Here is a 15,374-nt window from a genome sequence, read left to right as displayed (position 1 = left end):
TCCATAAAACAATGTAGGCTGATTTTATCCTTGACAATGGAGGACAAACGGAAAATCAATTGCTATCAACACCCTGTCAGGAGCAATTACATCAAATAGAAGAGGAGGCCTCAGAAGACTGGAACCGGCTGCTTCTCTATAAATACTTCTTTTCAGGAGAATAATGTAATAATCCTGAGAATGCACGTGTGCAACACAAAGAGGAAGTCTCAGACAGATCTGTGTAATATTTGAGGAGGATGTTCTATTAGAAATGTTGCAACTCAATCTAATTTCACATCCTCCTGATTCTAGAGCAGGCAGTGATCAAGAACAATAAGCAGGACCACACATTCAGGTAGGGTAGGGCTGGTCTAGTACTCCTAGCAGCAAGGGTTATGTTTGCATCACCCAATTTGATTAATAAAATACACATACAGTAACCAGGCTTTTGTTTTGTTTTTATTGGAGGTTTAAAAAGGAGAGAAAAAAAAACAGGATTTTAATTACCTACCGGTCAATCCTTTTCTCGTAGTCCCAACGGGGTATAGAAGGGCACCAATGGAGCCGGTGCACTTTAAATTTCTTCCACAGGGTGTGCTGGCTCCTCCCCTCTATGCCCTCCCATACAGCTCAGTCTATGAAAACTATGCCGAAGGAGAGGGACATATGTGAGAGGAGGATACATGACAAACAACGAATGGTGAGATTAACGAACCAGCACACAATGAGCTAGCAACAGCTAGCAAAACACAAAAGAAACAGCTGTTGAAACAACTTCATGCAAGAACAAAACCTTTCAGGAAAGTCGCAGCACAGAGGCGGGCGCCCAGTATCCCTTATGCACTACGAGAAAAGGATTTACCGGTAGGTAATTAAAATTCTCTTTTCTCCATCATCCATAAGGGATACTGGGGACCTTAGAACAATGGGGGCGTACCAAAGCTCCCAAAGAGGGTGGGAACGTGCTAAGACGCCTGCAACACTGTACGTCCAAACTGGACATCCTCTGCAGCCAGGGTATTAAACCTGTAAAACTTGACAAACGTGTTTGTTCCTGACAAGGCAGCGGCCCGACACTTTGGGCCGCAACTCCCCAGGCAGCCGCCCAGGAGGAACCCACAGACCTTGTGGAGTGGGCCGTGATAGACCTAGAAACAGGTAAGGCCGCCGAAGCGTAGGCCTGTTGAACAGTAAGCCTAATCCAACTGGCAATGGGCTGCTTTGAAGCAGGACAAACCTTTTTGAAAGAATCATACAGCACAAAGAGAGAATCCGATTTTCTGACAGCAGCAGTCCTTTTGATATAAATTCTCAGGGCTTGCACCACATCCAATGACTCAGGAATTGAGGAAGAGGCTTGAACCACAATAGGCTGATTCAAGTGGAATGCAGATACCACCTTAGGCAGGAACTGTTGTCGAGTCCAGAGTTCCGCTCTGTCCTCATGAAAGACCAAGTAGGGACTTTTACAGGACAAAGCACCAAGTTCGGAGACACGCCTACCAGAAGCCAAGGCTAGGAGCATAAACGTCTTCCACGTAAGGTATTTGTCCTCCACCAACATGAGAGGTTCAAACCAAGAGGATTGTAGAAAGGACAAAACCACGTTTAGATCCCAAGGTGCCGTGGGCGATACAAAAGGCGGTTGGATGTGTAGGAAACCCTGCGGTAAAGTCTGGACTTCAGGCAAAGCAGCCAGTTTTTTTCTGAAAGAAAATGGACAAGCCTGAAATTTGAACCTTTATGGAGCCCAACCATAGGCCCATATCCACACCAGCCTGTAAAAAGCGCAAAAAGCACCCTAGGTTGAAATCCGCAGGAGGATATTATCGGCCCTCACACCAGGAGATGTATCGTTTCCAGATATGGTGGTAGTGCCTTGACATAACCGGTTTTCTGGCTTGAGTCATGGTGGTAATAACTTTGCCCGGAATGTCCTTCTCAGCTAGAAGGTTCCGCTCAACCGCCATGCCGTCAAACGAAGCCGCTGTAAGTCCGGGTAGACGAATGGTCCTTGTTAAAGAAGATTTTCCCTTAGCGGTAGGGGCCAGGGGTCTTCTATGGCCATCTCCAGAAGATCTGCGTACCAAACCCTCCGAGGCCACTCTGGGGCGATAAGAATCGCCTATGCTCCCTCTCTTTTGATTCGCTTTAGAACCTTGGGGAGCAACGAATCGGAGGAAACAGGTACACCAGCTGGTAATCCCATGGAGTCATTAGCGCATCCACTGCCGATGCCAGAGGGTCCCTCATTCTGGAACAATAGCACTGAAGCTGGTTGTTGAGCCGAGAGGCCATCAGATCGATCTGTTATCAGTTGAAACACCTGAGGGTGAAGACCCCATTCTCCTGGGTGGAGGTCGTGACGGCTGAGGAAGTCTGCTTCCCAGTTGTCGACTCCTGGAATGAATATGGCCGACACTGCCCTTGCATTCTGTTTGGCCCAGTGGAGAATCTTAGATACCTCCCTCATGCAGGCCCTGCTTTTTGTTCCACCTTGTCAATTGACGTAAGCCACAACCGTGGCGTTGTCCGACTGTACCTGAATGGCCAAGCCTTGGAGCAGATGAGCTGCCTGTAGCAGAGCAATGTACATCGCTCTGAGTCCCAGTTTATAGGGAGGCGGCATTCGAGGAGTGACCACCGGCCCTGGAACTATAGTTCCTGGTTTACCGCTCCCCAGCCACGAAGGCTGGCAGCTTTGGTCAAGAGAATCCAATCCTGGATCCCGAAGCTCCACCCCTCCAAGAGGTTGGAGGATTGCAACCACAACAGGAGGGAGATCCTGGCCTGCGGCAAGAGACGTATGAACTGGTGCATCTGCAGATGTGAACCCGACCATTTCTTCAAGAGATCCAGTTGGAATATCCTCGTATGGAATCTGCCAAATTGAATGGCCTCGAAGGAGGTCACCATCTTACCCAACAGACGGGTGCAGAGATGTACGGAGACTCGGTCCTTCTGCATAACGGCCCGAACCAACTCCTGAAATGCATTCGCCTTGTTCGTAGGGAGGAAGACCTTCTGAGGCACCGTGTCCAGGATCATCCCAAGAAACTGGAGACGCTGGGTAGGTTCCAGGTGGGACTTTTGAAAGTTCAGAATCCACCCATGGTGTGATAGCAGGGATGTAGTGCGGGAGATGCTGTCCAGCAGTACTTCCTTCGATCTTGCTTTGTTTAGCAGATCGTCCAGGTAGGGGAAAATGTTCACACCTTGAATTCTGAGTTGGAACATCATTTCCGCCATCACTTTGTTGAAAACCCTTGGGGCTGTGGATAGACCGAAGAGAAGCGCCTGGAACTGGTAATGTTCCTGCAGCAGAGCAAACCTGAGGTAAGCTTGATGAGGTGGCCATATTGGTATATGGAGGTTAGCATCCTTTATATCCAGGGAGACCAAGAACTCTCCCTACTCCAGACCGGAGATCACTGTTCTCAGAGACTCCATTTTGAACCGGAAAACAGTCAGATATGGGTGTAATGATTTGAGGTTCAAAATGGGTCTCACTGAACCGTGCGGTTTTGGTACCACAAAAAGGCTGGAGTAGTATCCCTCGCCTTGTTGTTGAGGTGGCACCTGAACATTAACCTGGGTCAGGGCTAACTTTTGAATGGCCTCCTGTAACATGGTTTCTGAAGCTGGTAAACCCGACTTGAAAAACCTGAGAGGTGGAAGACTTTCGAATTCCAGCTTGAAGCCTTGGGAGATCAGATCTTTTACCCTGCATCCTGGCAGGAGCTGTTCCAGATGGAGCTGAAGAATCTCAGATTAGCTCCCACCCTGAGGTCCCCCTGAAGTGGAGGGACACAGTCATGCGGAGGGTTTAGTGGAGACAGAGCTGATGCCCAGTTCCTGGTAAGCAGAGGTGGCGCGGCATCCAAAAGGACTGCAGAGACAGCCCAGTGTAGGAATGTATAGCTGGTGGAGCAGCCGAGGGGAGGTACGTGGACTTACCAGCAGTAGCCTTCGAAATCCAGGTATCCAATTCACCCACGAATAGCCAATCACCTGTGAAGGGTAAGGCTTCCACACTCTTTTTTGATCCTCATCCGCCACCCACAGACGTAACCACAATGCTCTGCGTGCGGAAACCGCCATGGTAGCAGTACGGGCATTTATTACCCCAATACCTTTGATGGTATCACAGAGGAAGCGGGCAGACTCCTGTATGTGCTGAATTAGTATCACCATTTCAGCTAGGGACTTGTCCCCAGTAAGGCCCTCTTGGATGTTACCGACACAAGAATGAATGGCATGTGTCACCCAGCAACTTGCAATAACAGGCCTCTGGGAGGCCCCCAATGCAACATACAGGTAAATAGATTTTAACTTAATTTCTATTTTCCTGTCTGTGGGTTCCTTTAAGGCCGTAGCCCCAGGAACCGGCAGTACTTTTCTTTTTTGACAGACGCGATACTGATGCATCGACAGCAGGGGGAGTTTCCCAGACCTTGCTCCCCTCTTGTGCAAAAGGGAAGGTGGCCATCCATTTCTTTGATACCTGGAATTTCTTATCAGGATTTGCCCATGGCTCTCTAAAAAGATCATCCAGTTCCTTAGAGTCATGAAATATGACCTGTAGCGTTTTCTGTGATGAGAAAAAGGATTGCTGCCCATCTGTCTCATTCCAGGAATATTTAAGTCATCCCTTATAGCAATGATAAGTAAGTCTACTCCTTGTGCAGCAGAGGAATCATCTAATTCAGTATTAGATTCCAGCTCTTCCCCCTCCTCTATCTCTGGTACCCCCTCCTCAGATTGTGAGTGGATATCAGGTAACCCCCTTTTTTGGGGTAGCTGATTTGATAGAGGGGAAACACATCTACTGTCTGCCCTATCTTTTGCCAGAGCAGCCATAGACTGTTGTAACTGCTGCCTTTCTTGTCTAGCAGAGGTCTTTCTTTTGACATGTAAGCCATCATAGATCTCATAGAGCTGAGCCACGCAGGCTCCTGCAAATCACCCCCTGAAGCCCCACTATCTTGTGAGGGCTGACTGCATTGTTCACGCATGAGAGAATGTGCAGGGGAGGGGGAAAACCTGGAGTGACAAACAGCGCACACAGCTTTTTTCACTATGCTGACAGAGGACATTTACATTCACACACAAACACAGAGGACAACAGGTACAAGCAAGCCTGCCCAGACTATTGTGTATGGAGATACTCAGAGAGCAGGGACCTGCACCAGCCTGAGAACTAACAATTATATAGTTAGAAGTGAGGCAATTTGGTATATAGTGCTTAAGGAGCCTAATATATAGGTCTCACAGTGGGCTCTCCCCCTTAACTATACCCCTGTACCAGTGTCTGACCGTGAAGGATCCATTGGAGGAGCTGGTAGTCCTGTAGCAGCGGTGTGTGTGCAGGAAATGGCGCCAAGAATCCACTGGTCCCGCACTGAGGAAGCTCCACCCCTTACAATGGTGCCAGAGCTATGCTGATATTTATACTGGCAAATGTTCCCAAAATGTGTGAAATAAGGTACAATCACCTATTTTCACTATCGCTGCCAGTCTATGCGGGGGCGGGTGGGGGAGTTATGGGATCACCGCCATAGGCGTCCGTATGCCCGCCCCGCGTTCATGCCGCACATAGGAATCCGGATGCCCCCCTAACAGGGTCCCTGGTTGTCACTCACCACTCTGCCGACCTTCAGGCACTGTACTGGGGGTGTGCGGCGTGCTGTGTGTGAGTGCAATGCCTGCGGTACACTGATCCTCAGGACCGTTGTACTGTCAGCGGGATCCGACTCAGCATCTCTAAACGAGGCCGGTATCGCGCCCCCCACCCCCATCCCCCAGTTCCCCCCAGTGTCCCTTGGTGCAGGTAAGCTGTTGCCCAAACAGCTTATCTGAAAATAACAAACAGAAACTAAGCTGAAGAAAAACTCTCTGGAGCTCCAGAGTGTGCATCCTCTCTTGCTGAGCTGTAGCAGAGGGTATAGAGGTGAGGAGCCAGCACACCCTGTGGAATAAATTTAAAGTGCACCGGCTATTTTGGACCCCTTCGATACCCCATTGTACTAAGGTCCCCAGTATTCCTTATGGGTGATAGAGAAAAACATTTTTTTTTTAAACCAGCTTTTTTTTTTGCATTCATTTTATTATGCTAAAAACATAATCATGCAATAATCATAATCATGATTATTAATAATAATCATGTAATAAACATTACTACTGTGAAACATTGTAATGTTCAGATGTGTCCTCATACACCCAGCTTTAATCCGCCATACAGCGCAGGATGCCGCCAGGTCCCGTACATCTGTAGATCGCAGTATATGGGTGACTTTACACATTGTGGGGCAGATGTATTAAGCCTGGAGAATTGATAAAGTAGTGATAAGTGCAAGGAGATAACGCACCAGCCAATCAGCTCCTGTCAATCTACATATTGTCAATTCACATATTTTAGCTGATTGGCTGGTGAGTTATCACCTTTCACTTATCACTGCTTTATCACTTCTCCAGGATTAATACATCTGCCCCAGAGTCTGCTATGTGCATGCAGGCCCCTGGTGTACTGTATGTCTCCTGAAGCTGAAGTCAGACAACCCTCTAATCAGGGGCGTTTTAAGAGAGGAGGAGGCCCGTGTTCAGTCTCCTCCGTTTGGGCCCCCTCCTCTCTGCCCGGAGCACTGTACAGTCTGAGCACTAGAGGGCTCAGACTCTACTGCGCATGCGCAGATCTACGGGAAAATGGCGCGGTGGCCATTTTCCCTGAGATTGCTCTACTGCGCATGCGCAGAACTTTGTGAAAATGGCCGCTGAGCCATTTTCACTGTGTTCTGATAGCGCTGCGGATGCCAGCGCTGAACTTCGGAGGGGTATTTTAAAAATGGTTGCGGTGGGGGCCCCCTCTGGACTCAATGGCCCGAGTGCACCACACACACTGCACCCATTATAGAAAAGCCAGTGCCTCTAATACCAGGCAAGTATGGAGTAATGCATGCTTGGTAAGGCTCCGACGTTTGACAGTTGTTTGACAGTTCTCCCTATTTTCTTTTTAACTTTTTTTCCCTTTCTTCAGCTTTTGCATTCCCAGAATTCAGACTATTGAACATCAAAAGGATAAGCGTAAAGTGACCTGAAGACTGCAATCATGAAACAATAGAAGTGAGGCAGCATGCCTGCAGAAGGTTAGCTTAAACACCGGGATATTATTTTACTTAAGTAAGCAAAAAATCTGTCTGGGGTTCTGACCAGATCAGAAAACAAATGAAATCACTGGCAGAGCACAAATACAGTAACTCAGGCTTATTAGAACTTCGTCACTATAATAAAACTTGTATTATTTAAACTGTGCTCTCTGAACTTCAATTATTGCTGTTCTCAGCTGAGCACCGGCAAATATTCCATTAAAGCCTCTGAATGCATCTATACACTGCACAAGAAAGCTGAAAGCCTGTGCTGTGCAGCTCACATGTATACACCTATGTTATTCAATTAGAGGTTCTGTCTGCAAGCTTTGTCCCCGAGCCCAAAACTAATTTTAGAAAGACTGGTACTAAGTCACCAAGTAGATATTAACTTCTTTTATATGCTCGACCAAATGGCCTAATGTATTTATATAGGCTATGAAACCAGTGCAGAGTCTTACTTCAAACCCCAATGTGGCACAATTCTCCTCTATATGTAGCAGAGCTGCCACAATCACAAGTGATTTTATTGCTTTGGAATACAGGATAGGGTGGTGTGACGTCACTGAAGTACAGCTGGAGCCTGTATTGAACAATTCTAAATTGTAGGAATATAAATTGTTTCAGATATGAAACAATGAGGCACGAGTCACAGTTGACATAGAATTTTAGACTTCCAGTCTGCAGTGTTTCTGTCCTCCAGAGCTGAAAGAAACCACCATTATATGTATCCACCCTACAAATCCCAAGCACAATGTAAGGGAGGTTTCCACCTGAGTGCTCAGTCAGAGGGCAAAGATGCAAAGCCAATATGAAGCTTTTGGGAGGAGGAAGAATAGGAACATGAATGGTCACCTAGCAAGGTCATCGCCCCATCACCAAGTCCACAGCTGGCAAATCTTTCTTGCTGTACGTTCTGAAGGACACTGCCCTGGATAGGGGAACAGAGTGCAGATGCTTTCATACCATATCCTAGGAACATGAATGGCCACCTAGCAAGGTCATTACCCCATCACCAAATCCACAGGTGACAAATTTTTTTTGCTGTACGTTCTTTAGGACACTGCCCTGGATTAGAGTACGGGGCACAGAGAGTGCAGATGCTTTCATACCATCTCCTAGGAACATGAATGGCCAATAGGTAGGTAATTTTCCCATCAACAAGTCTACAGCTGGCAAATCTTTTTTGCTGTACGTTCTGAAGAACACTGCCCTGGATTAGAGTATGGGAACAGACAGTGCAGATGCTTTCATACCATCTCCTAGGAACATGAATGGCCACCTCGCAAGGTCATTACCCCATCATTAAGTCCACAGCTGGAAAATCTATCTTGCCGTAAATTCTGAAGGACACTGCCCTGGATTAGAGTATGGGGAACATAAAGTGCAGATGCTTTCATACCATCTCCTGGGCAAACACCTTATTACTTATTAAAACACAGAGCGCAAAGTAATACGTAGTAAAGCAGTAGAATGAACACTTGATGCATGACAACAGCCAAGCTCTTCATGTTATGAGGGATATAACGTAGCTGTACCTTGCCAAATCCATGCAGTTGTCAGTGAGGGTGGCAGATGAATTGAAGTACTCTCTGCTGGCTGCCAGCACCAGGTCCACGCTCTTCTCATACTTGACCCTGTACTCGGGCATTCCTTTAAAGCTGATGCTTATAGGAGGATCTATAGAGACCACATTGCAATGCATCATCTGCCCAGCCAGCTGGATTATCTCCTGGCGGCTCGAACACAGTAAACTCTCAGCAAATATCTGAAACATGAAGGACATTTGGAGTCAGCAATGCTATAAACATGGTTGAAAAAAACATGGTTGAAGAAAACAATGTAACATACTGTACAAATAAATAACTCCATGCTACCAGAATTACATTTTCCAATATAATAATGTACGGAACGAGTTAAAGTTTTGGGACATGAGTGGTATCTGTTGTCCTCGGGTTCTATCGCCATCTCCTTATTTGGCTCTGTTATCCCCTATTTTGAGTTCTGATCCTGGTTTCATTGTGGATGGGGAAATGAAAGCGGATTAAGGTGAAGAAGTGGAGCGGGAAATGTACTCCGGGTTAATCTAGTGTAGTGTGTGTACGGATATCAGTATACTGACCAGGGCTGATGTTGGTTGGTGAGCTCCTTTGTCTCCCAACATGGTCTGCCAACTCAACACATTAAGGGACACTTTAAGTGCAAGACAAGGGGGTAACACTACTATCGGGGACAGTAAACCCAAACTCCCTGTGTACGCTTTTCATGTTGCACACTGGAATTATTGTCCAAGATTCATAACAACATTAAAACTGGCCCCAGACTGGACACAATAGTGCGATGAAACAGCCGACAAGGACGGGGGAAGGAGCCGTGACCTGAGAGATGGAACGACAGTCAGACAACTTCAGGTGAGACAACCAGGTTTGATAACTAAACCTTACAATCCAGACCACGGCTCTGTCCACAATTCAAGTCCATGGCTCTGAATTAGGCATAAAGGCTCTATAAGTGTTATTAGTACCAAAAGGGAACAGGAGGAGTGGCACTGCGTTCAATCACACTTACTGTAGGGGCAAATTCAATTAGGTGGTGGGGATCTTGCTAAAAAGTGCTTGCTGCCCCATAGGCAGAGAACACTTTTTAGCAAATCTGGCATTCGGCAGGGAATGCGAAGGGGGCGGATCGGGCTGTCATTGCTGGGTGGCAACGGCTGATTCGCCCACTTCACACCTAATCAAATCCCCCCTCCCCATATTACAAAAGGACACTGAGAAATGTGTGTACAATATAGAATAAAAGAAGTTTTCACTAAACACATAATAAAGAGACACTGTAATTGATGGAAACTTTTGCAGAAAAGCAGATTGTGTTGCTTCCTCAAAGCGCTAATGCATTGTAACACTTACAAGCTCTGTAACCTGCAGCACAACAATGATGCTGTATGTCTGTTATTTATAGGTACACTAGCTGTGCTATCCGTTCTTCGCACGGAAGTTTCGGATTTCACGGTTGTAAATGTAAATGAGTGTAAAAAAAAATAGCTTATCTATAGAGATGTACATTTGAGACATCTTAATGTAAGTAAATATTAATCCATGGTGGCGTTACCTGAGGAGCGCCCGTAGCAGATACGGTAAAAAGTGACAGGACCATTTTTGTAGTTTATTAAATTCTACGCACTGGAGGCGCAATCCACATTTTGATCAGATTGTCCATTTGGGCGTTATCGCTCACGCAACACTAGCCACACATCGGTAATGACGTCATTAGGTCAACCCCCTTTTCATCACCTTAGGGGAGGTTTAATACAATTCTAATAACGTAGATTTCCTATTTTCCATCTGCAGAATACCTATGTTACATTTCAGCTTCCTAACATATCGAGAAGTAAGAGAATTAGTGATGAGTGAGTCAGTGGAAGCACCCCCACCGCCGGCCATCTAACATCCGGGATCCCAGCGTCGGTATTGTCTCCTGACCGCCGCTCACTTATACCCAACTCACATATAGATAGCTGCTTAGTGGTGCAGAGCAGAGTAGCAGCTATCTCCTGAGTCATTCCTGGCTCATAACTATCGCTTCATTTAGCTCAATATTGAGCTGTTTAATTAAACACAGTTTGAGTCTTTATTCCACTACGCTATTTATAAACACATGAACTATTAATAAACATTGCTAGGGGAAGGTAATGCATTATTGGGATCAACGCAAATGAAAGTAAAATTCCAAAATGCGGCAGTACGTTAGAAACACATATATACAGTATATACACAGAGCCCAAACATTGCATGCATGAAGGCGGCACTCAGGTTAATTAACACTTGATACAGCAGGATGATTCCCCTGTTTCAATATTAGCACATTGTCACATGTGTATTTCTGATGATGTGCTAACATTAAAATAAGAATTTACTCACAGGTAATTCTATTTCTCGTAGTCCGTAGTGGATGCTGGGAACTCCGTAAGGACCATGGGGAATAGCGGGCTCCGAAGGAGGCTGGGCACTCTAGAAAGATCTTAGACTACCTGGTGTGCACTGGCTCCTCCCACTATGACCCTCCTCCAAGCCTCAGTTAGGATACTGTGCCCGGACGAGCGTACACAATAAGGAAGGATTTTGAATCCCGGGTAAGACTCATACCAGCCACACCAATCACACCGTATAACCTGTGATCTGAACCCAGTTAACAGCATGATAACAGAGGAGCCTCTGAAAGATGGCTCACAACAATAATAACCCGATTTTTGTAACAATAACTATGTACAAGTATTGCAGACAATCCGCACTTGGGATGGGCGCCCAGCATCCACTACGGACTATGAGAAATAGAATTATCGGTAAGTAAATTCTTATTTTCTCTAACGTCCTAAGTGGATGCTGGGGACTCCGTAAGGACCATGGGGATTATACCAAAGCTCCCAAACGGGCGGGAGAGTGCGGATGACTCTGCAGCACCAAATGAGAGAACTCCAGGTCCTCCTCAGCCAGGATATCAATTTTGTAGAATTTTACAAACGTATTTGCTCCTGACCAAGTAGCTGCTCGGCAAAGTTGTAAAGCCGAGACCCCTCGGGCAGCCGCCCAAGATGAGCCCACCTTCCTTGTGGAGTGGGCATTTACAGATTTTTGGCTGTGGCAGGCCTGCCACAGAATGTGCAAGCTGAATTGTACTACAAATCCAACGAGCAATAGTCTGCTTAGAAGCAGGAGCACCCAGCTTGTTGGGTGCATACAGGATAAAAAGCGAGGCAGATTTCCTGACTCCAGCCGTCCTGGAAACATATATTTTCAGGGTACTGACAACGTCTAGCAACTTGGAGGCCTCCAAGTCCCTAGTAGCCGCAGGCACCACAAATAGGTTGGTTCAGGTGAAACGCTGAAACCACCTTGGGGAGAAACTGAGGACGAGTCCTCAATTCCGCCCTGTCCGAATGGAAAATCAGATAAGGGCTTTTTCAGGATAAAGCCGCCAATTCTGACACGCGCCTGGCCCAGGCCAGGGCCAACAGCATGACCACTTTTCATGTGAGATATTTTAACTCCACAGATTTAAGTGGTTCAAACCAATGTGACTTTTGGAACCCAAAACTACATTGAGATCCCAAAGTGCCACTGGAGGCACAAAAGGAGGCTGTATATGCAGTACCCCTTTTACAAACGTCTGAACTTCAGGGACTGAAGCTAGTTCTTTTTTGGAAGAAAATTGACAGGGCCGAAATTTGAACCTTAATGGACCCCAATTTCAGGCCCATAGACACTCCTGTTTGCAGGAAATGTAGGAATCGACCCAGTTGAATTTCCTCCGTCGGGCCTTACTGGCCTCGCACCACGCAACATATTTTCGCCAATTGCGGTGATAATGTTTTTGCGGTTACATCCTTCCTGGCTTTGATCAGGATAGGGATGACCATCCGGAATGCCTTTTTTCCTTCAGGATCCGGCGTTCAACCGCCATGCCGTCAAACGCAGCCGCGGTAAGTCTTGGAACAGACAGGGTCCTTGCTGGAGCAGGTCCCTTCTTAGAGGTAGAGGCCACGGATCCTCCGTGAGCATCTCTTGCAGTTCCGGTTACCAAGTCCTTCTTGGCCAATCCGGAACCAGGAATATAGTGTTTACTCCTCTCCATCTTAACAATCTCAGTACCTTGGGTATGAGAGGCAGAGGAGGGAACACATACTCTGACTGGTACACCCACGGTGTTACCAGAGCGTCTACAGCTTATTGCCTGAGGGTCCCTGGACCTGGCGCAATACCTGTCGAGTTTTTAATCATGTGGAAGACTTCTGGGTGAAGTCCCCACTCTCCCGGGTGGAGGTCGTGCTGAGGAAGTCTGCTTCCCAGTTGTCCACTCCCGGAATGAATACTGCTGATAGTGCTATCACATGATTTTCCGCCCAGCGAAGAATCCTTGCAGCTTCTGCCATTGCCCTCCTGCTTCTTGTGCCACCCTGTCTGTTTACGTGGGTGACTGCCGTGATGTTGTCCGACTGGATCAACACCGGCTGACCTTGAAGCAGAGGTCTTGCTAAGCTTAGAGCATTGTAAATGGCCCTTAGCTTCAGGATATTTATGTGAAGTGATGTCTCCAGGCTTGACCATAAGCCCTGGATATTTCTTCCCTGTGTGACTGCTCCCCAGCCTCGCAGGCTGGCATCCGTGGTCACCAGGACCCAGTCCTGAATGCCTAATCTGCGGCCCTCTAGAAGATGAGCACTCTGCAACCACCACAGGAGGGACACCCTTGTCCTTGGTGACAGGGTTATCCGCTGATGCATCGGAAGATGCGACCCGGACCATTTGTCCAGCAGGTCCCACTGGAAAGTTCTTGCGTGGAATCTGCCGAATGGGATTGCTTCGTAGGAAGCCACCATTTTACTCAGAACCCTTGTGCATTGATGCACTGAGACTTGGCTCGGTTTTAGGAGGTTCCTGACTAGCTCGGATAACTCCCTGGCTTTCTCCTCCGGGAGAAACACCTTTTTCTGGACTGTGTCCAGGATCATCCCTAGGAACAGAAGACACGTCGTCGGAACCAGGTGCGATTTTGGAATATTGAGAATCCAATCGTGCTGCCGCAACACTACCTGAGATAGTGCTACACCGACCTCCAACTGTTCCCTGGATCTTACCCTTATCAGGGAATTGTCCAAGTAAGGGATAACTAAAATTCACTTCCTTCGAAGGAATATCATTATTTCGGCCATTACCTTGGTAAAGACCCGGGGTGCCGTGGACCATCCATACGGCAGCGTCTGAACTGATAGTGACAGTTCTGTACCATAAACCTGAGGTACCCTTGGTGAGAAGGGTAAATTATTGACATGAAGGTAAGCATCCTTGATGTCCCGAGACATCATGTAGTCCCCTTCTTCCAGGTTCGCAATCACTGCTCTGAGTGACTCAATCTTGAATTTGAACCTCTGTATGTAAGTGTTCAAAGATTTTAGATTTAGAATCGGTCTCACCGAGCCGTCTGGCTTCGGTACCACAACAGTGTGGAATAATACCCCATTCCCTGTTGCCGGAGGGGTATCTTGATTATCACCTGCTGGGAATACAGCTTGTGAATGGCTTCCAAAACTGTCTCCCTGTCAGAAGGAGACATCGGTAAAGCCGACTTTAGGAAACGGCGAGGGGGAGACGTCTCGAATTCTAATTTGTACCCCTGAGATATCACCTGAAGGATCCAGGGGTCTACTTGCGAGTGAGCCCACTGCGCGCTGAAATTCATTGAGACGGGCCCCCCACCGTGCCTGATTCTGCTTGTAAAGCCCCAGCGTATACTGAGGGCTTGGCAGAGGCGGGAGAGGGTTTCTGTTCCTGGGAACTGGCTGATTTCTGCAGACTTTTTCCTCTCCCTCTGTCACGGGGCAGAAATGAGGAACCTTTTGCCCGCTTGTCCACGAAAAGACTGCGCCTGATAATACGGCGTCTTCTCATGTTGAGAGGCGACCTGGGGTACAAACGTGGAATTCCCAGCTGTTGCTGTGGCCACCAGGTCTGAAAGACCGACCCCAAATAACTCCTCTTAATAAAGCAATACTTCCAAATGCCGTTTGGAATACGCATCACCTGACCACTGACGTGTCCATAACCCTCTACTGGTAGAAATGGACAACGCGTTTAGACTTGATGCCAGTTGGCAATTATTCCGCTGTGCATCACGCATATATAGAAATGCATCTTTTAAATGCTCTATAGGCAAAAATATACTGTCCCTATCTAGGGTATCAATATTTTCAGTCAGGGAATCCGACCACGCCAACCCAGCACTGCACATCCAGGCTGAGGCGATTGCTGGTCGCAGTATAACACCAGTATGTGTGTAAATACCTTTTAGGATACCCTCCTGCTTTCTATCAGCAGGATCCTTAAGGGCGGCCATCTCAGGCGAAGGTAGAGCCCTTACAAGCGTGTGAGCGCTTTATCCACCCTAGGGGGTGTTTCCCAACGCACCCTAACCTCTGGCGGGAAAGGATATAATGCCAATAACATTTAGAAATGATCAGTTGTTATCGGGGGAAACCCACGCATCATCACACACCTCATTTAATTTCTCAGATTCAGGAAAACTACAGGTAGTTTTTCCTCACCGAACATAATACCCCTTTTTTTTGGTGGTACTCGTATTATCAGAAATGTGTAAAACATTTTTCATTGCCTCAATCATGTAACGTGTGGCCCTACTGGAAGTCACATTCGTCTCTTCACCGTCGACACTGGAGTCAGTATCCGTGTCGGCGTC

The 15,374-nt window shown here is 47.2% G+C and overlaps 1 protein-coding gene across 3 annotated transcripts in view; it reads right to left on the bottom strand.

Moving 5' to 3' along the window:
• Positions 1 to 15,374, bottom strand: part of NBAS (NBAS subunit of NRZ tethering complex) — a 1,316,984-nt gene that overhangs the window by 807,833 nt on the left and 493,777 nt on the right. For all 3 annotated transcript variants that reach the window (XM_063915380.1, XM_063915382.1, XM_063915381.1), the window contains one exon: positions 8,663 to 8,892. In XM_063915380.1, the coding sequence (XP_063771450.1) occupies positions 8,663 to 8,892 (230 nt within the window). The remainder of the gene's footprint in view (positions 1 to 8,662; positions 8,893 to 15,374) is intronic.

The sequence above is a fragment of the Pseudophryne corroboree genome, chromosome 4, assembly GCF_028390025.1.
Source record: "Pseudophryne corroboree isolate aPseCor3 chromosome 4, aPseCor3.hap2, whole genome shotgun sequence".
In the NCBI taxonomy this organism is placed as follows: domain Eukaryota; kingdom Metazoa; phylum Chordata; class Amphibia; order Anura; family Myobatrachidae; genus Pseudophryne; species Pseudophryne corroboree.
This window is presented reverse-complemented; position numbering and strand designations above follow the sequence as displayed.